Source organism: Elephantulus edwardii, unplaced genomic scaffold, assembly GCF_000299155.1.
Source record: "Elephantulus edwardii isolate Elephantulus edwardi_28Jun2011 unplaced genomic scaffold, EleEdw1.0 scaffold00167, whole genome shotgun sequence".
Classification (NCBI taxonomy): domain Eukaryota; kingdom Metazoa; phylum Chordata; class Mammalia; order Macroscelidea; family Macroscelididae; genus Elephantulus; species Elephantulus edwardii.
In genome coordinates this window covers 875,045-902,804 of record NW_006399917.1, presented here as the reverse complement: position 1 = coordinate 902,804, position 27,760 = coordinate 875,045, and the positions used below count along the sequence as shown (strand labels likewise).

Genomic DNA, 27,760 nt, shown 5'->3' with positions numbered 1-27,760 from the left:
GCGATTGGCACAGGACAGAGTGGAATTTAGGGCTGTTGTACATAGGGTCGCTATGAGTCGCAAGCGACTCGATGGCACATAACAACAACAACAACAACATTGTGAATAACACTGTGAATATAGGTATACAAATCTCTGTGCCTCAGTTCTGTTTTCCTCAAGGTAAGTTCCTAGTGGTGGAATAGCTGGGTCATATGCGATTTCTATGTTCAGCTTTTTGAGGAAATGCCAAACTGCTTTCCAGAGAGGCAGTATCCTTTTACAGTCCCACCAACAGCATATGAGAGTTCAGTCTCTCCGCATCCTCTCCAACATTTATTGCTTGCTATCCTGTTAAACTTTTCCACTGCTGCTGGGGTCAGTACCATTTATGTTTGTTTACTGTACTCATTGTGTACCTCTAAGTATTTTTCCTTTCTTTGGTCATCCTCATCACTCAGTGCTCTCGAGTCAGAATCAATTCATAGCTGTGGGTTTTCAGAGGCTGTAAATTGCATAGTAGCAAAATGCCCATCTTTCTTCTGTTAAGCACCAGAGGGATTCAAACCGTCTGCCTTTAGGTTGACAGTGCAACCTCCTACTCACTAGACAACCAGAGCTCCTTCTCTTTAGGGTTATTATATTATCACCTTACTGATATTATGTTATCGCTCATCTTAATATTTCCTTGTTATTTATTTACTGACTTTTACTGCTCTCTCCCCATTCCTGGCCATACAATATTTGTCCTTTTGTGACTAACTTAATTCACTCAGCATAATGTTCTCGAGATTAATTCATGTTATGTAGTATTTTACAAATTCTTCATTGTTCTTTATTGCTGCATAGTTCCATTGTTTGTTTATTTTCTTTTCTTTTTTATTTTACATTATTATTTTTGTGTGTTACCGTCAAACTCAGATCTCACTGGTACAGGAGGAGATTCCCCCTCCTTCTCCAGCAGAGCATGTGGTGGATTCAAACCGCAAACCTCTGGGATTGCAGTACAGCTTCTTGCCACTAGGCCACCGGAGCTCCCTATAGTTCCATTGTTTGTATATATCATTTCTTTATCCATTCATCCATTAATGGACATTTTGGTGTTTTCATCTCTTTAGTATTATAAACAGTGCTTCAGTGAACATGGGTGTGCATAATCTGTTCGAGTCACAGCTCTTTATTTCTTTACAATATAATCCTAGTAGTGGGGTGGTGGTTGTTTTTGCTGTTGTTGAGATGCTATCCCATTGCTGTTTTGCTATACATCTCTAATAGTTGTTGTTGCCTTCGAGTCAAGCATCGTCTGTCATCCTTAGTCATTGTCCAGCTCTTAGATGTATAATAAGTAATTGTGAAGACCATGGCCTGGATTAGGTGTACCTTAGTCTCTAGGCTGATATCTTTGCACTTAAGCACGCTGGAGAGGTCCCTGTTAGCATACTTTCCTAATCCAATACATCTTCTGATTTCCTGGCTCATGGTTCCAAAAGTGTTGATTATGGACCTGAGCAAGCTGAAATCGTTAACAATCTCAATCTCTTCTCCATCTGTCCTGGTGCTCCCTAATTGGCCCAGTGATGAGAATCTGTGTTTTCTTGATGTTGAGCTTCAATTCCTATTGAAGAACTGCAGTTCTTGACTTTCTGCAGCAGATGCAATGTCAGAAGAGATTCTGAATATTGCACTATAGCACCGAGAAGCAAAAGCAAAGGGAAGAAGTTAAGGAGCTGAACAGAGATTTCAAAGGGTAGCATGGGAACACAAAGCAAGTATTATAGTGAAATGTGCTTGCTTGGCATTCATTGAACTGAAGGAACTGAAGAACAAATTCAAGCCTCGAGTTGCAATACTTGCAATATACTAAAGATGCTATGAGTAGAATACTGAATGACTCAGGATGCATTAAAAGAAGATGGAAAGAGAACACAGAGACACTGTACCTAAAAGAATTGGCTAACACACAAAAATTCCATGCAACAACAAATGACTAAGAGGCAATGGTTCAAACCAACTATGAGATATCATCTCACCCCAGTCAGAACAACAAAATTTAACAGAACAGCGAGCAACAAATGCTGGTGAGGTTGTGGAGAAACTGGAACCCTTATTCACTGTGGTGGGAGTATAAAATGGTGCAACAACTGTGGAAAGCCATGTGGTGCTTTCTCAAAAAGTTAGAAATAGAGATACCATTTGACCCAGAGACCATAACTGCCACCTAAGCAGATATATGCACACCCATGTTTATCACGGCTTTGTTCACAATAGCAAGGAGTTGGAAACAACCTAAGTGCCCATCAACAAACAAATGGTTAGAGAAGCTGTGGTATATTCACACAATGGAATACTACACTGCATTGGAAAAACAAGGAACTCATGCAATATTATTCAAAATGGGTGACTCTGGAGGACGTTATGCTTAGTGAAGTACGTCAGTCACAAAAGGACAAATACTGCATGGTGCCACTGTTGTAAGACAGGACTGACATCAGGGTTGAGGGGAGACTGAAAGAGATGGGTTCAATAATGTATATGGCATTGCAACAGATGAGGGAGAAAACTGCTTAAGAGGGATATGTGATTAGGTATTTTTGTCATGACAGGAGTCCAGAGCGAAGGCTGCATAGTGGAGTGGACCTGGGGGGTGTGGGTGGGGGGTTTGTAAAATAGTGAAAGAATTTTTCTTTTATTTTTCCAAGAGGGAAGTTTACTGGAGTGGGGGGTAGGGGAGAAAAGTGCAACAATGAATGGAAATCCAAAGTCTCTAAATTTTTATTGAAGTTAATAATAACAAAAAATGAAGAAAAAAAAAAGAGGCAATGATGATGGAGGAGGAAGTTCAAGCTGCCCTGAAGGAATGGGCAAAAAACAAGGCTCCAGGAATTGATGGCATGCCAATTGACATATTTCGGCAAACAGCCTCCCCCTGGCAGGAACCCTTTTTGAGTCATTACAGATTCCTTTGCATTACCTGTACTGACTCTTGGACTTTGATGTTTTGGCTGTGTTGTACATGTTTACGTTCAGATACAGAGACCAAATGGCTTCTTCAACAGGTATATACTAAATGATTCAGGCCATGGTCTTCCCAGTTACTAGCTGTGCATCTGAGACCTGGACAGTGAATAAGGATAACAGAAATAGAATTGATACCTTTGACCTGTGGTGTTGAAGAACACTGAACATGGAAGGCCAAAAGAATGAACAGATCAGTCTTAGAGAGGGTGCATCCAGAGTGCTCTTTGGAGGTAAAAATGATGAGGCTTCGCCTCACATACTTTGCACATATTGCTACGAGGGGCTATTCCTTGGAGAGGGGCATGATGTGGGAAAGGGTGGAGGGTCGGTGAAAGAGAGGAAGATCCTCAACCAAGTGGACTGACATGGTGATGGCTGCAATGGGCTCTTGGGTGTCAGGAGTGTGAGGATGGTGCAAGACAGGACTCAGTTCAGATCTTTTGTTCATAGGGTCACTGTGAGTCTTACTCGACTTGATGGCACCTAACAACCACAACAACAGCATACTAAATGACTAGGAGGCTCCTGTGCAGTGGTTTCACTCTAGAAGCTGGTTTCTTGCATCTTTTGTTCATGGAGTCTCTGTGACTCATGCTGTACTTGATGGCACTCAACACCAACAACAGGATATTCAAACACAGAAACAGCAAGAACTGGAAAATCACGGCATTTTCTCTGTTTTTGACATGTTTATCTAAAGCTTAAACAGAAAGATTTATTGCAGATTTCTTTCTAAATGTACTGGATGCAAGTTGTTGTTAGATGATGCCATCAAGTTGGTTATGAATCCACCAGATGCTCCGCTGGAGAAAGAAGGACAATCTCCTCCTGTGCCAGTCGGATCCAATTCAATGTACACAACAAGAAAATAAACCAAAACAAGTTGATTATGACTCATAGTGACCCTGTAAACATCAGATCTGAACCTTGCCTTCTTCTGCACCATGCTCACCAGCTCTGATCTGCTCATGGTGGTTCTTTCTCCAGTTCCTGCAGGTTGGGCTTTAGGCAGGGTTGTTAAGTGGGTTCATGAAGCTGTGACATGCTTTAGATGTGACTGACACACATATAAGAGGCTTCCAGATCTTCTCTAAATTTAGTTGTAAACCATTAACTCTTGTTCTTTGGTTTGTTCGCCTTGAAGTGTCTTTGGTCTTGGATTATAAATTTACACAGTTAGACCTTCTAAGTTGGGTGACACACAGGAATCTATAAAACGGGAGCTCATGTTTTTTGTTGAGTCTCAGGTGGAATGTTTGGTTGGTTTTTTATTTAAGTCTCTTGTTTAGTTTTAGCAACACCTCCTGGAGGGTCCTCGGGCCTCAGGCCTCAGGCCTCGTTATATTTTGGAGGAACATTCTTCTAAGTCATACAGCACTCTTCTGTCAATTTGTTGCACTGAGGTAATCTGGGTTTGCTCTAATGCTGAACTTTGTGCCACTGGGTGTCAGATGCCATAATAGTTGTCCATCATGGAGCTCCCAGTTTAAGACAGACTTGGAAGCAGGAGTGGCATCCACTTCCTAAACCACATACCTTTGGAAACTCTGAACTTTGATAAATGTCGATAGTTTCAGAAAGGCTTCAGGCCTTTTGTTCATAGGGTCGCTATGAGTCATGCTCGACTCGACAGCAAACAACAAAACCTGCAACTCAGAGCAATTCTTTGTACAGCAGCTCTAAAGCCTGACCTGTCCTGAGCCAATCTCACAGACTCTGGTACACCTACTCCCAATGCCCTCCTTTTCTGTGCTGTCCCTCCACCTTTCCAAATGTGATGTCTTTCTCCAGGATCGGTACCCCCTGACCACGTGCAGTCTGACATAATTTCTGAGTGAGTTCTGGTGGCCTCTTGGCAAAAGCTGCTCTGCAGTCCCGAAGGCATGCAGTTCAAGGCCACCAGCTCCTCTGTGAGAGAAGGATGGGAAGTCTCCTCCATGTGATTAACTGCCTCTGAAAACCCACCAGGGCTCAGCTGTGGGTTGGTTCCAACTCGATGGTACACAACAACAACAAATGTATGACATAATTTCTGAGTCAGTTCTCTGGCTTTACCTTCTGTTTTAAGTACTAAAATGAGTTAAAATAAAATTATCTCTGATTCTCCAGGTATTGGGAAGATATTTATGCAGCCTGGTCAGAACATTAAGTTCTTTGCCAGATAAAAAGAAGGAATTTTTACAAAATGGCCCAGACCTTCAAGACTTTTTATCTGGTGAACTTGCTGACAAGAGTACCTGGAATGAATACAAAGGAAACTTAAAACGACAGAAAGGAGAAAGGTAACTGACACTTCCCTCATTATGCATTATCTCCAGATACAAACAAAGGCCAGAGTATCTTTTTCATTTCAGACTTGTTAAATTTAGCTGAAATCACTCCAAGTCATAGCAGATGAAACCCTGAAGAACAGGTAAGTAAGTGAAGGTGTCAGAATCCTTTCCTTTTCTCTTTCCCCACTGACAGCTTTTCTTCCAGCTTCTGAGGATCAATTCCAGGAGCCCCAGCCACCCTCTGCCACCATCTCCCCCCTCCTGTTTTCTGCCCAGCATAGGATTTCTTCAGAGGCCAAGTTAGCACCTTGCTACTTGTTGTTATGTGCCGTCGAGTCGTTTGCGACTCATAGCGACCCTATGTACAACAGCCCTAAACCATGCTCTATCCTGTGCCAGTCTCATTGCCCCTGACACACCCATCCTGATTACCCCAGTCACTGAATCAATACACCTCATAGAGGGTCCTCCGCTCTTACGCTGTCCCTCCACCCTACCAAGCATGATGTCCATGTCCAAGGACCTGTCTTTCCTTACAACATATCCAAAGTATGTCAAACAAAGCCCCAGAATCTTTGACTCCAAGGAGTAGCCTGGTTTAATCCTCTCTAGGATGAATCTGTTTGTTTTCTTGGCAGTCCAGGGTACATTCAATATTTTTCTCCAGCACCACAGCTCAAAGGCATCAATTCTCCTTCTGTCCTCCCTAGTCATTGTCCATCTCTCTGATGCGTAACAAGTGATTGCAAAGACCATGGCCTGTATCAGGCGCACCTTAGTCTCCAGAGAGACACCATTGCTCTTGAGTACTTTAGAGAGGTCCCTAACAGCAGACTTTCCCATCGCAATACATTTTTTTATTTCCTGACTGCTGGTGCCAAGAGTGTTGACTGTGGAGCCGAGCAAACTGAAGCTGTGAACAATCTCAATCTCTTTGCCATCCATCCTGATGCTGCCAATTGGTCCAGTGGTGAGAATCTTTGTCTTCTTGACATTGAGCCTCAGTCCATACTGAAGGCTGCAGTCCTTGACCCTCTGCATCAAGTGCATGAGGTCCTCCTTAGTTTCAGCAAGCAGGGTTGTGTCATCCGCATAACACAGATTGTTAATAGATCTTCCACCAATCCTGATGCCATACTTCTCCTCATAGAGCCCCACCTCTCGGGATAATCTGCTCTGCATACAGGTTGAAAAGGTATGGAGATAGGACACATTCCTGGCGTACATCCTTCCCAATTTTAAACCATGCAGTGTTACCGTGCTCTTTTCTGATGACTGCCTCTTGGTCCAAGTATAGGTTTCACATTATATTTTCAGTTCTTATTCAGTGCTGAAGATCCTAATTTGTTTCATCTTCCAGTCAGTTTACATTATTTTTTTCCTCTAGAAACCTTGTCTTAATTCTAAAGAATGATGAGGGCATTTTGTGTGTTGGTAACCTATTTTGGAAGATATTTTTTCTGCAATTTTAAGATCACTTGTGGGTAGATTAGGGGGAACCTGAGGATGCTAGACTCTATTCCTAAGTTTTTGCTATTAAGTGCTGTCAGGTGGCCTTAGAGTCATGGTGAGGATGTCATGGAAAAGTAGTGCTGGTTAGCATCTTCTTGGCTGTAGTCTTCACATCTAAGAGAATAAATAGATATGTCTGAGAGAAGGTGCAGCCACAGTGCTCCTTGGAGGCAAAGATCATGAAGCTTTGTCCCACATACTTTGGGTATGTGGCTGGGAGACGCTATTCCTTGGAGAGGGACATCATGCTTGGAAAGGTGGAGGGTGGAAAACTTTCAACCAGATAGATTGGAAGTGACTGCAGCAGAGATTGTGAGGATGGCACAGGATAGGACAGGGTTCAGATCTGTTGTTCACAGGGTCACTATGTGACTTGACGACACCTAAAAACAGAAATATTTACAGAAGTAAATCACCAGTTCTTTCTCCTTTGTAGCTGTTGCCTGAGTTCAAACTGCTGATCTTTTTGTTAACACTCAAGCTCTTAACTGTTTGAGCTACTGAGACTCCTTTTTCCATTTTTTGTTATGTGCTGTTGAGTTGGAACTGACTCATAGCTAACCCTCTAGGGTCTTCAAAGGCTATAAATTGCATAGGAGGAAGTTGCTCTTCTTTGTGCTATAGAGCAGATGTTGGATTTGAACACTATCCCTTTGAGTTGGCAATTCAGCTCCTTACCACTAGGCAACCACAGATTTTCCATTTGTTAATCATAAAATCTGAATTGTAGAGCAGATGATGTATTGTTGGAGTTTCTCCTTACTTGCAATAAACACAGTGCTTTTGAGCAATGTTACTTGTTGAGGAATGAGATATTTAAAAATTTCACATCCTTTATTAGTCAATCATTTATTGACTCTTTACCTTTGCAAAAGGTAGACATAAGAATAGTGCCTTATTAGATGTCACTAGTAGTGTTTGGTTTTGTTTTTTACTGTAAGTGTTGTAGAAAGTATTTTGAGCAAGTCTAAATTTGATTCTTTTACTCTTAGGCTAGGAATCAGAAGAATTGGTCAAAGCTTATGAAGACAGTTTTTAACTAGGAATCATGGTAGCAAAATACCTTTAAAGCTATGTGATTATTTGGCAACACATTTTTAGTTATGTTTCATTTTCCTCAGGTTAAGTCTCCCTCCATGGCTAAAGACTGAAATTCCCATAGGGAAAAATTACAACAAGCTGAAAAACACGCTACGGAATTTAAATCTTCATACAGTAAGTATGGTAAAGTGTTAATGGATCCTCTTAACCAAAAGCTGCTATTGTTGTTATTTGCTGTCGAGTTATAGGTGACTCATAGAGACCCTATGAACAAAAGACCTGAATACTTGTGTAACTTTCATCGTTTCTCCAAGTTCATAGGGTTTCTGGAGGCAAGGTATTTCAGAGGTGGTTGCTCTTCTTGCTTCCAAGTTTATTTTAATTGGGGAGCTCCACCAAACACTGCCCAACCAAAAGCTGTAGTGTTTCTAAATATATTTAATTTAATAGTAAATAAGTAAATAACAAAGCAGGAAAAGTGATAAAAATATTTGTCATCATCATTGTTGTTGCATGCTGTCAAGTTGGAACCAACTCACGGGACCCTTCAGTGGCAATAAATTGCATGAGAGGTAACTGCCTGTCTTGTGGGAGCGTCTGGTGGATTTGAACCACTTGCCTTGGGAGTGCAGCTCAGCTTCTTACCATTGGGCTATCATTGCTCCTAATAAAATTATTTAGTGCTACTTTATTTTCTATAATGGAAATACATTTAAAATAATTTTCCTTGCAAAAGAAAAAAAATGCTATTGTATTTCTTAACCTCTCATTTAATAGTTCAAAAAGAGATTTCTTTGTTGTTTGTATGCAACTTGAGGGAAGGGTTCTTTGTTGTTAATTTGCTTTGTATACAAATGATACATGTTAATTAGAGAATATCAAATTGAACTTGAAAGTGTGTTACATAACATGGTATAAGTACAATCTTAAATCTTAGTCACACAGTTCTCAAGTCTCAGTCTTTTAGACATTTGTATTTCCACATATAAGAGATGTATATAGTTGTGTGTTTTTATATGTATATGGGGTGAGGGGATTCTGGTGACACAGTGCTTCATGATGGGTTGTGTCACTAACAGGTCTACAGTTTAAATCCATTAGTTGCTCCAGGGAAGAAAAATGAGGTGTGTGCATGTGAGTGTATTTATATATGCATGTGTGTATATATATTCACATATATATATGTATGGATTATTGTTGTTAAGTACTATCAAGTAAGAACGATCTCATAGCTTATTGGGTTTTCAGAGATAGTAAATCATGTGGAAGGAGATGGTCCATCTTCTCCTAGAGCAACTGGTGAATCCGAACAGCATACCTTTGGTTTACCCCTGCACCTCCTAACCCCTGAGCTACCAGAGCTCCTTTATATATTTTTAGAAGCTTTTAATTTAAAAACAAAATCCTGGTAGTCATACGATTTTTCAGTTTGACAGCATTTTTTTTAAATAGTGACTTTTATAAATATGTCTAAAGAAGAGGTAGGTTCTGAAATGTCTGGTCACTGATTGTCCAGTTGGTGAACATTTTCAGCTTCATTGTATCCAGTTCCTTTTGCCAACAGGTGTGTGAGGAAGCGCGATGTCCGAACATTGGGGAGTGCTGGGGAGGTGGAGAGTATGCCACGGCCACAGCCACAATTATGGTAAGACCCGCCGGAAGCAGGGAAGCCTTAGAAAAAAAAAACTAAAAGGAAATATTGTTGTCTTCTAGGAAGCTTCACTAGGGAATACAGAATGTGTACATGACTCACTCAGATCAGATTTTTTTACAGCCTTTGAATGTGTGAGAAATGTGAAGAAATAAATAAACCTGACAGAATGATCCATGTGGTTGTAGTCTCACTCTTCTCTGACTACGCCTGGTGTTGATTCTTCCAGCTCTCTGTCAGCTAATTATGTGCTATCTCGAGAAAGCCCTTTTAATCATTTTGGGGAATGTTACATATGATGCTTATCTTTTCATGTATTTTCAGCTATGCCTTTAACTCCCAGAGGCCTGCACTCCTCTCCGTTAGGTGTCTATTTCTAATCTGTTAAGTGTCTTAAAAACAATTGTATATTTTTTATAAAGTAATTTTTATTGCTTATTGAGTAGATGCCAGGCAATGTTTATATACAATATGCAAGTTATAAAGAACAGCACTACAGCAGACACCCGAGTACTCCCTCCATTCTGAGAGTAGAGGATCAGCATTTTCTTCTAATCCTCCTGTATGACCCTTTCTGGGCCTGTCCCTTCCCTCTTTCCTTAATAATATTCTTGTATTTTTATTGTTACTTGAGTTTATAAAATTTACAAACCGTACTGGTTTTTCATTCAACCATCCACACACCTTTTGTTTTCTGACAGTAATTGCAGTACCCACAATGCAATCAAACCTTCTCCCTCTTCTTTGTACAGTGCTCATTTATGTTCATCCTTCTCTCGAACACCTTCCTGTCTTGGAGACTTTGTCCCTGGGCAAATGCTGCCCTGTTGGCCTCAGATGGTTGGTTACTCTCAGGAGTGGGTGCCTCACATTATCATTTACCTTGTCATTTGGCTGAAAATTGAGCCATGGGGTAAATTGTGTTCCAGATTTGAAGGGTGACTAAAGGCCGTCATCTTGGGAGTTCCAGCAGACTCTATCAGACCGGCAAGCATGGCCTTTTTACGTGGATGTATTTATAGCATATACTAATGCATATAGAAATGTGATCTGCCAGATCTTTGTGTGGTCATGTGTGCCATCCTTTTCACAATCAGTATCTGTTCATCTTGCCTGTCTGGGTAGATCATATCACATATATAATATCACATATATACACACATGCATATCATTTACCATAGCATGTGTATGTCACCTGCTGTTGACAGAGTTTCTTATATACCTTTCTATTTTCTTTTTTTTTTAGTGCTGCCATGCTAATCATCCCCTTATTATTGAAATTCACCTTTCCCTTCACCCATCATAATGTCTATCATGTATCTATTAATTTTTGTTCCCCTTTTTCCTATCCCTAGTAACCATTATTCTTAATTCTAAGTTGATTATTTCATTTATTCCCTAGTTTCTCCAGTATGCTTCTATTCCAAACTATATATCATTTGGTTTTTAATACTTCAGACTCTTTAAACATAGTCAGACTGTCTATAATCTTTGCAGCTTATTTTACCTTTCCAGCATTGTGTTGAAAACCATCTGTTCATTTGCTTTACACTGTGACGTCTCTGTTCTAGCTGATGGGTGACACATGCACGAGAGGTTGCAGATTTTGTTCCGTTAAGACTGCGAGACAGCCCCCTCCACTGGATGCCAACGAGCCCTACAATACGGCAAAGGCAATCGCCGAGTGGGGTCTGGATTATGTTGTCTTGACGTCTGTGGACAGAGATGGTGAGTGTTACAGTGTCTTTGAGAAACTGACTCTTATTATAAAATTGTGACTTCATTTTGAGTAGTGTATTCTTGTGTTTGTAGATATGCCTGATGGAGGAGCTGGGCATTTTGCAAAGACTGTGTCCTACCTAAAGGAAAGGTACTGATTATTCATTTAAGGACCATTTCCCCTCCATATCATGTCAGTTATACAAGGTCTTTTGGCAAAGATAAGGTGGGGGTGATTATATACCTTTCTGATAGTCTACTAGAAATTACATGTTTCTTTAAAAAAAATAGCCTGCACATAAAAGTACATATTTGCAGAAAATTTTAAGGGGTCCAGAGCCATGAACTTTTCTATGGCCCTATTTGAGTACAGTCTAAACTTTGAGTATTTTTAAAGTTGATAGCAATTGAATACTGACATTTACTGTTTTGAACAGTACATATTGTACTGTACATTTTGTACAATTGAATAGGTACATCAATTCTTTTCATCATTTTAATTTTTTTTCTCCTTAGGAACCCAAAAATCCTTGTAGAATGTCTCACCCCTGATTTCCGAGGAGACCTCAAAGCAATAGAGCAAGTCGCTCAGTCGGGATTGGATGTGTACGCACATAATGTAGAGACGGTCCCAGAACTACAGAGGTGATTGTGTGCCCACAGTAGCGTAGGAGAAGTGGCAAGAGTCAAATCTGTGACATTGGCTCAGATTTTTAGGGGAGAACTTTGTAATTGACTCTTTCCGTGTAACTTTTACTTTATAAAAAAGCACTCTACATTAAAACTAATAAAATTTAATAATAATAAAAAAAAACACTCTAAGCTTTTCACTGAAAACAGGAAATGTAGCCAGCATAAAAGAACATAAGTTCAGTATTCTTACTCAGTAATATTTGTGATTTGTACCTCATTATTATTAGGTGCCATTGAGACAGCTAGAATTCATAGCAACCCTGTGAACGACCTGTACCATCTATACCAACCACCTGTGATACACTCGCCCCGTTGTTAGTCACTGTGTCAGTACACCATGCTGAGCCACTTCCTCCTTCTCTGACCCTTCACCCTTCCCAGCATGACATCTTTTTCCAAATACTGGCCCCTCCTGACAACACACCCAAAGTATATATCCTTGCCTCTAAGGAGGACTCTGTTGCCCTTCCTCCAAGAGAAAAACTTGTTTGTTCTCTTGGCAGTCCATGAGATAGTCAGTACTCCTCACCAGTACCACAGCTCAAGGTCATCAGTTCTTTGTCCTACCTTATTCATTGTCCACCTTTCCCATACGGGGGAACAATTTAAAATCAACACCTTAGTATATTTTTAATATTTGTGTGTATATGCTGCAAGGAGCCGTGGTGGTGAGTGCCTGATCAGTAGTTAGAATCCACCAGCTGCTCTGTGGATGCAACATGGGCAGTTTCCTCCAGTGAAGTTTTATAACTTCGCAGATCCAACGGAGGGTTGCTATGTGGCAAAAAGCTGCACTGCAATCCCAAAGGCACATGGTTTGAATCCACTGGATGCTCTGCTTGAGAAGGAGGGGCAATCTGCGCGCATGCCAGTTGGATCCAATTCGACAGTACATACAAAATAATAATAATAATAATAATAATATTCTTAAAAGACTTTCAAGACATTTGGTGTTTTATGTAGTAAACAGTGCAGAAAAAGAACTAGTATTCAAATGTATTGTAGATCTCTTTTGGAAAAGTAAACAGTTTCTTTACTCTTATATATTTTTTAATTTTTTTATTGTATTATTTTTTTAATTTTTTTATTTTATTTCATTATTTTTTTAGTGTACCATCAAATCAGATCTGACTGATACAGGAGGAGATTGTTCCTCCTCCTTCTCCAGCAGAGCATCTGGTGGATTCGAACCGTGTACCTCTGAGGTTGCAGTGCAGCTTCTTGCCACTAGGCCACCAGAGCTCGCCTATTGTATTATTTTTATGTGTACCGTCAAATCAGATCTGACTGGTACAGGAGGAGATTGCCCCCTACTCTTATATTTTTGATAGTTCATAACTAGACTTACTCTATATTTAGGACTATTCAAATTTGAGAAAAATGAAAATGAATTTTCAGATGAGATTAATGGTGGACCTTATTTCCCTTCATTTTAATCAGTTATTCAGCAGTGATTTTTCCCAGCTTATACAGATTATTCTTTCCTAGAACTTGAAGAAGTTGTCATAAATAATAACCAGTTTCCATAAACAGTCAAAGGAATCTCTTAAATTGGGTGGGGAAATCCTTCAGAAGATAGTTTCTTGCTGTGTCATCACTTTTATTATTTTTAAATTTTCATTAATTTATTTCTTATTTTCCCATCTGATTGAAAAAGAAAGTATGAAACATAAATCACTTAGATTCAATAAAACTGTATTTGGATTCAGATGAATTGCAGGTTTTAACAGCAGCAAGCTTCCTGGCCTTTCAGCCTGGGCTCATTTAACTGTGGTGATTTGGCTGCTGTTGAAGGCTGGCCCAAAGCCTGCTCCTGCCCTCATGTCTCGTGATGCCACCACCAGTGGGTGCCATTTCCTCTGCTTTCCCTTAAACATCCTTTCCAGTGAAAATTCCAGAATCTTGCATTTCATTACCTAGAGATGCCAGTGTTATATGCCCACCAGCAGAGGGCAGCTATGTCTTTAGGAAAGAAATGAACAGAAAGTTTCAGACTTCAAAAATGCAGGTTCGGGTTAAAAACAGTTTTTTCTTTGTTCAGTCTCAGAGTTCTACTTCCACATCCTCACCTTCCTCTCCTGACCACTCATTCATTTTTCCGCTCTGATTCTAGACGAAAATAGTTTCTTCTGTTCTCTCTCTCAGGTCCCAAAGGGTTTAAAAGTAGAAACAGGGGGCCCAGTGAGGCCTTTATTTTTCTTTCCTAAATTAACAGACATTTTAGCACAAATGCTACCTACCACTTAATAGATAACGTGGTTGTAGGAAATGCTTTCCTAGTCTTTGAGGTTGTTTGCATGACTGTTCTTGTTTGAAACTGTACATATTTTTACTGACAACAGCCCTGGTGTTTTTAAGGAAAGTTCGTGATCCCCGGGCCAATTTCGACCAGTCTCTACGTGTCCTGAAGCATGCCAAGGAGGTCCAGCCTGGTGTTATTTCTAAAACATCTATAATGCTGGGTTTAGGGGAGACTGATGAGCAAGTATATGCAACAATGAAAGGTAAGAAATGATGACTCATTCTGATTTAATTTGACTAATAGCAGAAAGTCACTTTGAAGGTCCCATTAAAGTTACACTTCTTACATACTAAGTTTAAGTATGAATGAAGGAATATACATACTTAGTGTAAATGCCAGTAAGAAAGAAGCACAAGAGTACAGCTTCATCCCAAAGGTACACCGTTCGAATCCACCAGATGGTCTGCTGGAGAAGGAGGGACAGTCTCCTCCTGTACCAGTCAGATCTGATTTGACAGTACACACACACACAAAGTAATTAAAAAAAAAATTTCTTTTTTAAAAAAGAGTACAGCTTGTTCCTATTATTGTTAGGGTGCCATCAAGTCATCTGTGACTCACAGAGACCCTGTGAACAACAGGTCTGAGCCTTGCCCTATCCTGAAGCATCCTCACCACCTCTGATTTGCTCAAGCCCATTTTTAAAGTCGCTGTGTCAGTCTGTCCTGTTGGGGGGCTTCTGCTCTTCCTCTGACTCTTCACCTTTTCCAGCATGGTATCTCTCTTTAAGGACTGGCCCCCTGATGACATGCCCAAAGTACAGCAGGTGAACATGGCAGCTGGAAAAGGAAGTGTGGTTTCATAGAATTCCCGTGAATGACATGAATGGAGCTCATTCTATTCTGTTCCCTTTTATCAAGTGAAAACATGATTTTATTCATGGTTCTCATTCAACCATTGGACACTTTTGAGAGGCAGCCATGTACCAGGAACTTGGTGTACACTGACAATTCAGAGATGAATAGGACTAATCCAAGTCTTTGAAGAAAAACTTACAGCATTGCCACAGAACGTAAGCGTTGGACTGTGACAAACTTTAGTCCCATGGCCCATTTGCTCTGTAATGATTGGGTCTCTAAATTTTCACATGTCAAATTATTTCTTTTAACTGAAAGACCTTGCACAAATGCAACTATTTATTGGTTCTAAGAGTAATTTGAATTTAAATAGTAATGAAAGATTGGTTTTTACTATAATACGTGCAGTTTGGAGTTTATTTTAGAAAGATTCGGGTATTTCAGAAGCCAAATCACATCCTCTTGAGTTTGTCTTGTACATTTATTAAAACCCTAATTTGGTGTGTTTGGTCTGTAATATGGATGGTTGTATAAGTGACTCACCCGTTTTATGTAATGGGTTACTGCTATAAAATACCCTCCACACCTATTTTAACGTTAATTCCGTCATGTTAGAAGCATTTGTCCTTGTGTCGATTGTTCCACATGATGGTCTTAATGATCCTTAGTTTTCAACCCTTACTTTGACTCCTGGCACATAAATACTTTTTTACCTGATAAGTACAGTTGTACTCCTGAATATCAGAATTAGAGACCAGCCTAAAGTTCATGGTTTTTCATTTTCCTCCGTAAAATTATGTTTAGATCTACAATTTTAGTATTGTAATAACATCTGCTAATGTAATTGTGGCATTAGCCAGAGTGCAACTTGGAGGCAAAGATGAGAAAGCTTTGTCTCACATTCTTGGGCTTGTTGCTAGGAGAGGCTATTCCTTGGAGAGGGACATCATGCTTGGAAAGGTCAGTGAAAGAGAAGATAACCCTCAACCAGATGGATTGACACAGTGACTGCAGCAATAGGCGTGAGTGCGTCAGATTGTGTGAAGATGACTTAGGATAGGACAGAGCTCAGATCTTTTGTTCATGGAGTCGCTATGGGTCATATACAAAGGCACCCCCTAACAACGATAACAATGTAATTTTAATTTTTATTTTTCCTCCCCTGCAGCACTTCGTGAAGCAGATGTGGACTGTTTGACTTTAGGACAATATATGCAGCCAACAAAGCGCCACCTTAAGGTATATATACCTCATGTTACCAAAAGTTCATTGGTAATTTGAATGAAATATTATTGGTAAAATTAAGATGCTACTAACTAAATGGACTGACAAGGTGACTGCAGCAGTGGACTCAAGTGTGTGAGAGAGGATGAGGATGGACGAGGATAAGGCAGGGTTCAGATGTGCTGTGCATATGGTTGCTGTGAGTCATACTCGACTCGATGGCGCCTAACAACAACAACAGCTAAATCTGTAGTATTCCTTGTATATTTTTTATTCCCATTTTCTATTTTACTATCTGCAGAAAGCAGCCCACCGGGCACTTGTTCGCTGCCCCCTCAAATTGTACAATTCAAGCAAACCTTTAAGATAAAATGTTGAATGTTGAAAACTTGTGTTCATTCACACTTGGTGATCTTATGATTTGATTTCAATTTAGGTGAGAGAAACTTTTGTGGAGTAGCATCCATTTGCCAGATACAAGGCTAAGCAGAAATTAGAAGACATAGTCTTATTCTCAAGCCAATTATAGATTTCACTAATTCTTTTTTTTATTATTAAATTTTATTAGTTTTAATGAACATTTACAGAGATTTTGGGTTTTCATTCATTCATTGTTGCACTGTTTTCTCCACCCTCATCCCCAGTTCGTTCTTATTCCCCCCCCATGTCTGTTTTAATTGTCCAATTGCCACAGTGCTTGTCAAAGTCAGTTCTGATTAATTTCCTTTGTCAGTGTGTCCCTTGCCATTCCCTATCACTCCTCCCTGAGAGAGACTTCACCCTGATTCATAAGGAAGATTTCACTAATTCTTGATTATACCTGCTAATCAGTGAAGGAATAAAACAAATGTAGCAGATATATAACTTCATCTTCCTTCTCCATCATTCGGAATAGCCCAATGTACAGAATTTGTATGTTTTCCCTCCTCTCTTAATTCCCTAATTATATTCTGATTGAGTGTCCAACAAGTAACCGGTACCCATTTAATAAAAACTGATTTTCCAGTGAGGTGGAAAAGGTAAGTGTGGGGACCCTGACAAATAAGAAAGGGGAAACCATTCTATAAATAAGGGAATAGATTTTTCCATAGATTCAAAAGGTCTAGAATCTTACCAGATGTAATCCTTTAAATGTAGGTTGAAGAATACATTACTCCCGAAAAGTTCAAATACTGGGGAAAAGTTGGAAATGAACTTGGCTTCCATTACACTGCAAGTGGTCCTCTGGTGCGTTCTTCATATAAAGCAGGTAAGTTAGGCAACAGGAAATGCTTTTATTTAGACTGTAACTTTCTATGTTGGGCTCTCCGCTGAATCACTAAACTTCCATGGTAAATTACAGTAAATGCGGCTGTCTTTTGCTTTGAGAAAAAAGTTTCTTTCCTGGGACATCCTTAAGACATCCAGTCCGTGAGCGTTATATTCCTGGGAAGTTATTATTTAATTTGTCCCTTAAATGAAGTCTCTTCTCCTTTGCAATTCAATGCAATGATGAAGTCAGAAGTCATCTGTTTATTCTCTGTGTGGATTCTGGGAGTAGAATATCCAGAAATAACAAATATCAGTCAAGCATATAATACGGCTTTCTGAAAAAGGTGCATTCATATTGAATTGGTACCAACTGCAGCCCCAAACTTCCAATTTCAGATTAATTTAAACTTTAAAATGATCTCTGATAGCATTGCTGCTTGCATCATTAACTTCTTTGGGTTTTTCCCTGGAGGCAACAGAAAAAAAAGACTTATTTTCCATGTAGAAATCAGTAATGTTGTTATTAGCTACACATGCTACTTTTTTTTTCTCCTTTGGAATTTGAGGGTTTTTCTACTTAGACATTTGAACTCATCTGTGAAAAGAAAACCATTTTCCAAGGATGAAATAGTAATATGCATTGTAAAGAATGAAGAAGAAAGGAGGGAGTCTCACCTTTTCTCACCTCAGAAACTACTTCCACATCCATGGTTGTTGAAGCATCCTGGTACTGGGGCAACAACAGACATAAGGACCAGGGGAACAGAATTGAAAATCCATAGAACAAATTCATCCAGCTAGAAACAGCTGATCTTTCAGACAGGATCGAAGTACATTAAATGGTGCTAGCAAAACTCGATATTAATTTTCAAAAATTAAACAGGATCTATAGCTCATACAGGTCACACAGAAAAACTAACTCAAAATGCATCAAAGACCTAAATCCTAGACCCAAAACTCTAAAGTTCAGAGAAGAAAAAATAGGAATAAAACCCAAATCTGTGTCATAAGTAGACTATCAAACAGAACTAAACATATACAAAAAATGTAAGATAAAGCAGATACGCCAGCAACAATAGCAAAAGTTCAACAGGACAGCAGACAACGTATGCTGGCAAGGTTGTGGAGAGCTTGGAACCCTTATTCACTTTCGTGGGAATGTAAAATGGTACAGCCACTATGGAAGGTAGCCTGCCGCTTTCTCAAAAAGTTGAGAATATACTTACCTGGCAGGGGAGATACCATGATCACGAAGGTGGTTTTCCCAGGGTGAAGCTTATCCACTACACTCCGGAAGTGCTGATCCCTGCAATTCCACTGCTCCCCGCCTCCCCCTCAAAAAAGTTGAGACTACAAATACCATTTGAGTCAGCAGTTCCACTACTGGAAATATACTCTAAAGAATCCAGAGCCATGACTCAAATAGATGTATGCACACCTTCTTTATTACTGTGTTATAGCAAAGAGATGGAAGCAACCCAAGTGCCCATCAACAAATGAATAGACAAAAAGAGTATAGTACATTCACATGGTGGAATCTTATGCAGCATTGAAAAACAGTGAATTAATAAAATATTACACAGCATGAGTGAGCTGGAGGACATGCTGAGTGTAATATCTCAGTCACAGACAAACACACCCTTATAAAATAGAACAGACATGACAGGGTTGGGGAGAGAATGGGAGAAGAGTGTATAGGTAACACTGCATTAGAAGAGATGAGAGGAAGAACTTTAAAAGGAATTTATGATTAGGCTTTATATATGTGACAACAATCTAGGAAAAGGGGTACATTGTGGGGAGGGGAGGGGAGGAAGAAAATGTTCAACAATGAAAAAAAAATTAAGAAAGATAAATCAAGAACCTCTGGTGGCCTAGTGGCAAGAAGCTGTGCTGCAATCCCGAAGACGTGGTTTGATGCTCCACTGGAGAAGGAAGGGCAAACTCCTCCTGTACCAGTCGGACCCTACTTGATGACAGCCATGCACAAAAATAATAATAAAAGAATATTTTTTTAAAAAAAGATAAAGCAGGTAACTGAGACTTTGTAGAAACTTAACACTTGATTGAGTTCACCGAAGACTTCACCAAAAGAGTAAAAAGAGGACTTGCAGATCGAAAAAGCTTTTTTGGCAATAACATACCTGACAAGAGTCTAATCTCTAAAATGTATAGAAAGCTTCTGTACCTCAACAACAGAAGGACTGTCTAAGTTAGACAAATAACACAAACAGACACTTCACCAAAGAAGACACCGAAGACAGAGCAAAAGTCAACATTGCAAGAAAATGTTGAATTGTTTGATATATGCCATGGATTGAGGTCTGCAGTTGTTGTTGTCCCCCATTTCAAGATAAATAAATCCAAAGTAAGGACCATTGTGAGCAAAAAAAGGAAATTTGTAAAGACCACAGTCAACTCTGTTAGTACCAGCAATATCGCACTGGGAAAGTCTGCAGTCAGGGACCTTTTCACTTTTCAAATTATTGAGGAATAGTGACGTCAGTTTGAGGTCCAAAGTGCATCTGATTTAGGCCATGGTGTTCCTGATCACTTGCTATGGATCTGAGAGCTGGACAGTGAATAAGGATGACAGAACAAGGATTGATGCCATTGAGCTGTGATCTTGGAGAAGAGTAGAGAACATCCCATGGACAGCCAAGAGAATAAACAGATATGTCGTGTAGATGGTACAACTAGAGTGTTTCTTGAAGACAGAGGTAATCAAGCTTCATCTCACATACTTCAGGCATGCTGCTAGGAGGGGCTATAACTTGAAGAGGGACACCATGCTTGGAAAGGCAAAGGGTTGGCGAAGGAGAGAAGGACACTCAGCCAGGTGGATTGACATGGTGACTGCTACAGTGAGCTCTAGTGTGTCAGGAAGTGTGAGGATGGCACAGGATAGAGCAAGGTTCAGATCTATTGTTCGTAGGGTCGCTGTGGGTCATATTTGATAGCCTTTATCAATAATAGTAGCTGTTGCTTCAGTTACATGAACATGTATAAACCTTGCACTTTTTGTGAAATACGTTTTCACCTCAGAGAAAACACAGCTTCTGTGTGGGTATAGTTTATATAATACATATAACATATAAAGTATATTATCAGTAAGGCTTCTCAGTCAACAGTAGGCTAATAATAGTTACGTTTAGGGGCAGTCGAGGGTTATACATTGATTTTCTTTTTTTTAAATTTATTTATTTATTTATTTATTTTTCATTTCAATGATTGTGCAGGGCATTAGCACCACTAGTTCTGTACTGTTCAACTGTATACAGATATCAACAAAAAAACCAAACCCATATACATAGAGTTGTGAATATTTATACATGATTAACTGTATTTACTACTTGTATACGTAGAGGGTACAGGTGTAGAATATCCTTAGACCTAGCCAAACACATAGTGGATGTGAGCTGTTAGGCTTGAAAGCTAAGGATCTTGGGACGTCTAGATAACTGCCGTGACACTGTCCGTAAAGATGTCCTACATTCTAGTTTGGTGAGAAGCCTCTGGTGTCTTAAAAGCTTGCAAGCAGGCTTATAAGACACAATTACTGGTCTCTGCCCACCTGGAGCAAAGGTCCAGAGAAAACCAAGCTCTGCTGAACCTCCTGGAGCCTGAGACCAGAAGAACTAGATGGTGCCCAGCTACCACACCACCAGACACCCTTAGAATAGAAGACCTTGGTTAAAATGGGTGAAAGATAGAGAAGAAAATTTATATTGATGAAAACTACCAGACTTACCCATCTGATAAGAACTGGAGAAACATCCCTGATTATTGCCCTTAGCTGCCCTTCTAACGTGGAAATGAAGCCTCTTCCAAACCAGATAATAGATAGGCCTATAAAAGCAACAGGAGCATTTGTGAGAGATGTGTGCCAGGACAGTCTATAGGAGAGGAAAAGGCAACATTTGGAAGGGGAGAAACAGGGTAAACGAATGGAAACCGAGAACCCAGTGTGGGACAGGAGAGTGCCAACATATTGTGTCGGTTGCAATCAATATTGGAGAACAATACATTTAGGAATTATTGAATGAAAAATCAATTTTCTGTGTAAAATTTCACCTACTGCGCAGTAAAAATATTATATGTTAAATGTGTTTTTTAAAATTATAAGGGAAGAGCTCTTGTAGCCTAGTGGCAAAGAAGCTACACTATAATCCAATGGTGTATGGTTCAGGTCCACCAGATGCTCTGCTGGAGAGGGAGGGGCAGTCTCCTGTGTCAGTCTGGTCCAATTTGATGGCATAAAACAAGAAAGAAGGAAAAAAGTCCAAAAAAAATTATGTTATAAAAAATTATGATCATCAGAAATTTATAGGAGCGCATATGTAATGACTAAATTTAATAAAATGTTCATGATGTTTTTTCCTGTCAGTTAAACTTAGCAATTAAAAGTTTTTAAATAATAAATAGCTATTTTTGCATGTTGTTGATGGTGGTGATTGCTGTCAAGCCAAGCACAACTCATAGCGACCCTATTAATAAAAGGTCTGAAGCTTTTCTGTGATGTCACTTATCAAGAAAGTGTCATTTTATAACTCTTTTTTTAGTAACTCTTAATGACCTTTTAAATAACTTTATTGGAATTCAAATAAAATATATTTAAATAGATGTAAATACTATTGATAAGTTAATATTTCAAGTATTGTTGTTACTGTTTATTAGTTAATTCAAATATTAGTAATATTCACTTCAAATCTGCTGCCAAGGACCTCTTTAAAATGTCACTTTAGAGCAAGGTTGTCACTTTAAAAACTAAGGTGCACCTGGTCCAAGCCATAGTATTTTTTTTTTCAGTTTTATATGTGATCTGAGTGAAAATTTACAAAGAAAAGTTTCCATTGAACTATTCATATACAGAGATTTATTAGAAAATTACATCCTAAAGATGAGACAAACCCTCCTCAGAAAGAAAATATGGAGGAGGCTGTTTTCTAATATTAATTTTATTAGAACAGCAACTCACAATATAATCATACTCTTTCCACTTCCTTTTTACAATTCTAGTTTTCATTAATTTGTCCATCCTACCAGAAGTCCAGGCTGGGTTCAGAAGGGGTCGTGGTACTAGGGATATTGTATCTGATGTTAGATGGATCTTAGCTGAAAGCCAGGAATACCAGAAGAATGTCTATCTGTGTTTCATTGACTATGCAAAGGCATTTGACTGTGTGGATCATAACAAACTGTGGCTGACTCTGAGAAGAATGGGAATCCCAGAACATTTAATCATGCTAATGCGAAACCTATACTTGGACCAAGAGGCAGTCGTCAGAACAGAGCAGGACAACACTGCATGGTTCAAAATTGGGAAGGGTGTACGCCAGGGATGCATCCTGTCTCCATACCTTTTCAACCTGTGTGCAGAGCAGATTATCCGAGAGGCTGGGCTCTATGAGGAGAAGCGTGGCATTAGGATTGGTGGATGATCTATCAACAGTCTGCGTTATGCAGATGACACAACCATGCTCGCTGAAACTGAGGAGGACCTGATGCACTTACTGCAGAGGGTCAAGGACTGCAGCCTTCAATATGGACTGAGGCTTAATGTCAAGAAGACAAAAATTCTCACCACTGGACAAATCGGTAGCATCAGGATGGATGGCGAAGAGATTGAGATTGTTCACAGCTTCTGTTTGCTCGGCTCCACAGTCAACACTCTTGGCACCAGTAGCAAAGAAATAAAAAAACGTATTGCGATGGGAAAGTCTGCGGTTAGGGACCTCTCTAAAGTACTCAAGAACAGCAGTGTCTCTCTGGAGACTAAGGTGCGCCTGATACAGGCCATGGTTTTTGCAATCACTTGTTATGCATCAGAGAGTTGGACAATGACTAGGGAGGATAGAAGGAGAATTGACGCCTTTGAGCTGTGGTGCTGGAGAAGAGTATTGAATGTACCATGGACTGCCAAGAAAACAGATTCATCGTAGAGAGATTAAACTAGGCTGCTCCTTGGAGGCAAGGATTCTGGGACTTCGTCTGACATACTTTGGACATGTTGTAAGGAGAGACAGGTCTTTAGAGAGGGTCATCATGCTGGGTAGAGTAGAGGGACAGCGCAGGAGGGGAAGACCATCTATGAGGTGGATTGATTCAGTGACTGGGGTAATCGGGATGGGTGTGTCAAAGGCAATGCAATTGGCACAGGATAGAGCAGGGTTTAGGGCTGTTGTACATAGGGTCGCTATGAGTCGCAAATGACTCGACTGCACATAACAACAGCAACAACCTCTCCCTTCTTTGTGGGCTTTGTTGTTGAGTGCCGTTGAGTCAGAACCAACCCATTGCTGACCCTCCAGCAGATTTTCAGAGGCAATAAATCACACTGGAGGAGATTACCCTCCTTTTCCCACAGAAGACCTAGTGGATTCAAACTGCTTGCTTTGAGGATTGCAGCACAGGTTCTTACCACTAAGCCACCAGCTTTACCGTTGAGCAAATACTGCTCTTTTCACCTTGTATGGTTAGTTATTCTAAGGATTGAGTGGCTCCCCGGTGATACTAGTGATACTGGTCGCCTGTCTAGTGTTTGAAAGTCAAGCAGTGGTGGTAAGTTTTGTCCTAGGTTCTAAGGGTAACTAAGTCATAGTCTCTGGGGTTCCACCAGTTTCTGTCAGACCAGTAAGCCAAGTGCACATTGATATTTTTAGTTGTTTCCTATGTGTGTGATAATTAGATGATGATGAATTGATGCATTTGAATTGTGTTGACAAAGAATAGTGGATATACCATGGACTGCCAGAACAAAAAAGTCTGTCTCAGAAGAAAGTGCAGACAGAATACTCTTCAGAAGCGAGGATGATGAGACTTCATCTTCTATCCTTTGTTCATATTGTCAGGAGAGGCCAGTCTCCAGAAAACAGCATCATGCTTGGAAAAGTTTAGGGTCAACAGTTAGAGGGGAAGACCCTAAAGAAGATGAATTGACACAGTAACCACAGCAGTGGACGGAAGCATAGCAGAGGCTGTGAGGATGGCATGGGATCGGGATTGTTCTGTTATGTTGTACACAGGTCACTATGCCGATTACAAAGCACCCAACAACAACAGAATTCTTTGTCCCTGAAGAAATAAATATTTTCATGAACTGATAGCCTGGTTCGAAAACCTAAAAGCTTCATTCAGTACTTACCACCTGAGTTTAAGATCTCTGGAAACCAGTGATTATAAAGGATTTATTCATCAAGCCATACTGTTGGCAGGCTTAGAACAAATACCAACCTCCAGACTGGTGCAAGTACATTAAAATAACCTGCAAGCTTTTATTTATTTTAAGGAAAATGTTCAAGGAAGTGAACTTGGAACTCTTTAAATGTTTTTGTTTTAAATTACTAGTAAATGAATTCTAGTACTTTGATCATTGAACTTGGATGATGAATCAGAGTGAAAATGTCAGTTCTGCTCCTGCCAAATGGGATGAGGTGTAGAGAAGCATTAATTCCTTTATTACTTGTCCTGGGTATGAGCCTTGAGATGCTTGGTGATTATGTATGGTTATGGTCATCGCTGTTCTTCTCATGTGCTAAATAGCAAAGAGGAATTCCTCAGACTTCTCGTAAAATCAGGCCTCCAGTGCCGAGCTCTCCCAATAAGCATTAAGCTGCACTACGATCATGATGGAATAAATGGAACCCTAATGACCTGAGAAAGTGAATGTGCCCCTCTGAACAGGCACCACAGAGGGTGTGGAGGCAAGTCCATTATACACGAAGGGCCGTGGCTTCCCTAGAGGGGAATAAGCATAAAGAGATTCCATCAGATGAATCTTCTCAACTGCAATAAGGCCTGCTTTATAAACATCAGATCCAGAATAATAATGTAGCAGAATTGCTCTCTGAAATGAATTTGGCCAACAGCAATACTTTGTCAGCGATGAGGAATAAGATAGTGCACAGAAAGTGGAACAAACATACAGAAGCAGACCAGTAGGGTCAGCCTGTATAATACTGGGTTAGTAGAAAGAAGAATTTGCAGAGACTAGTGATAAGAATATTTTTCTTTTTTAAAAAAAGAGTTGTGGCTAGTTGGAAAATGGTCCAAAGTTAACAGCAAACATGTCAGGCTAGAGAAATATTGCCATTGGAATTTGAAAAAAAAGAAATGCCAGAAGATGCTAAAGTCTTCTTAAAAGTAGTGAAGCTAGGGGAGCTCTGGTGGCCTAGTGGCAAGGAGCTGCAACTATAATCCGAGAGGCGCACGGTTCGAATCCACCAGATGCTCTGCCGGGGAAGGAGGGGCAGTCTCCTCCTGTACCAGTCAGATCTGATTTGACGGTACACTCACATAAAAAAATAATAATAAAAAAAATGTTTAATAAAAAGAAAGTAGTGAAGCTGAAAGCAACTAGGCAATAATGAAGTGTAACCATGATAGATGGAGAGGAGATTGAGGTTAACAATTACATCTTGCTCAGCTCCACAATCAACACACTTGGCTCCAGCAGTCAGAAAATCAAAAGACAAATTGCATTGGGAAAATCTGCTGTCAGGGACCTCTCCAGAGTGCTGAGAAGTAATGATGTCAGTCGAGAGACTAAGGTACATGTAATCCAGTCTTCTCAATTACTTGTTATGCTTTAGAGAGTTGGGCAATGACTAAGGTTGACAGAAGAAGAATCAGTGACTTCGAATTGTGCTGGAGAAGAGTCTTGAACATACCATGGATTACTAAGATAACAAAGAGGTCTGTCTTGGAGAGAGTGAAACCAAGTTTCTCCTTGGAGGCTAGGATTTTGAAGATCCATCTTGCATACTTTGGGCACATGGCCAGGAGAGACTGGTCCTTGAAGAAGGACAGCATGCTTGGAAGGGTTGAGGGACAGCACAGGAGAGGGAGACCCTGGATGAGATGGACTGATATAGTGACTGAGGCAATGAGGGTTGGTGTGTTGGAATTAATGAGACTGACTCAGGACAGGGCAGGCTTCAGAGCTGCTGTACATAGGGTCATTATGGGTCGCAGGTGACTCAATGGCACATAACAACAATTGTGAAATAGTAGTCATTCTCTTTAGGGAGCACTGAGGGCCTAGTACGTAAGGAACTGTGCTATTAACCCAAAGGCATGTGGTTCAAATCCACCAACTGCTCTATGAAAGAAAGATGGACAACCTCCTTCCTTACAGTTTATGACCTCTGAGCACCTGCTGGAGAGTCAGCTGAGTTAGTTCCAACTCAATGGTACATAACAACATTAACAATCTTACTGTCACTTGTTTTAAATTGATACTAAGTTAAAGTAGTTTGCTTTAAACTAATACTGTATGTTTTATTTTTCCTAAATAGGTGAATTTTTCCTGAAAAATCTCGTGGCCAAAAGAAGATCAAAGGCCCTCTAAAACAAAAACAGACCAGGCTTTCAAGATGATGGGAATTCTTTAAAAATGTAATTCCGGTTGGTAACAAAGGAGCCATAACACCAGACTTCAGTGCATGTGCTACCACTCCTTTGTTTAAGAGAAATGTCAGTAAGCTAATATAGAGTCATGGCCTTTCATTTGGCTTTAGCAGATTTTCCTTGTCCTGGTAAGCAATTTCTTGCCATAATGTAATCATAAATTGTGTTAAGAGCTCAGTATTCACAATATAAAATACATTAAGAACTTCAGAAGACTTTTTACTCTCTCGTTACTATACATTATTGCCACATTTCTTTTATGAAAAATTAGATGCTGTGACAAAACATTCAACACAGATTGAGCCTGTGATGAATTTGTTTATAAATAGCTTACTGGTATACATAGCTTGTTTCATTGCACTTAATTACATTTCTTAGATATTGTGTTTTTCCACATGGAACGTTTGTGGCAGCCCTGCACAAAGCAGTCCATTGGCGCGGAGCCATTTTCCCAAGAGCATCTACTCAGCTTTGTGTCTGTGTCACATTTTGGCAACTCTCACAGTATTTCACACATTTTCATAGTACATGTAAGAGACTGTTCACCCACTGCCATCCAGTTGAAACCAGCTGGTGAATTTGAACTGCAGCCCAATACACCAAGTCTCCTTTTGCAGACTCAGAAGACGTAATCATCACTTTTGTAAGCTCTAGTAAACCAAAGCATTTGTGTGGCTTGCAGTATTGTGATGTTCCCCTTATGGTGGCAGTTTATAGTGTCTGTTTATGTTTCACCTAAGAACACATCATTGGATTGATTCAGAATTACTTAAAAGTTTGAGAATTAGCTGCTTCTTCACATTGATATAACCCCTTCAGACCCTATAATTTTACACTAATTAGTCATATGGGAGTTCTGTGGGACCACAGCAGAAATGCATCACCCAGGACT

The 27,760-nt window shown here is 39.9% G+C and overlaps 1 protein-coding gene across 1 annotated transcript in view; it reads left to right on the top strand.

The window, feature by feature from the left end:
* LIAS (lipoic acid synthetase) overlaps positions 1-26,809 on the top strand; it is a 30,808-nt gene extending 3,999 nt beyond the window's left edge. Inside the window, exons 2-11 of the mRNA XM_006895404.1 lie at positions 5,107-5,279; positions 7,904-7,997; positions 9,388-9,468; positions 11,046-11,202; positions 11,287-11,344; positions 11,710-11,838; positions 14,245-14,390; positions 16,154-16,224; positions 17,347-17,458; positions 26,757-26,809. Coding sequence (XP_006895466.1) covers positions 5,107-5,279; positions 7,904-7,997; positions 9,388-9,468; positions 11,046-11,202; positions 11,287-11,344; positions 11,710-11,838; positions 14,245-14,390; positions 16,154-16,224; positions 17,347-17,458; positions 26,757-26,809 — 1,074 coding nt within the window. The remainder of the gene's footprint in view (positions 1-5,106; positions 5,280-7,903; positions 7,998-9,387; positions 9,469-11,045; positions 11,203-11,286; positions 11,345-11,709; positions 11,839-14,244; positions 14,391-16,153; positions 16,225-17,346; positions 17,459-26,756) is intronic.
* Positions 26,810-27,760: the final 951 nt, after the last annotated feature.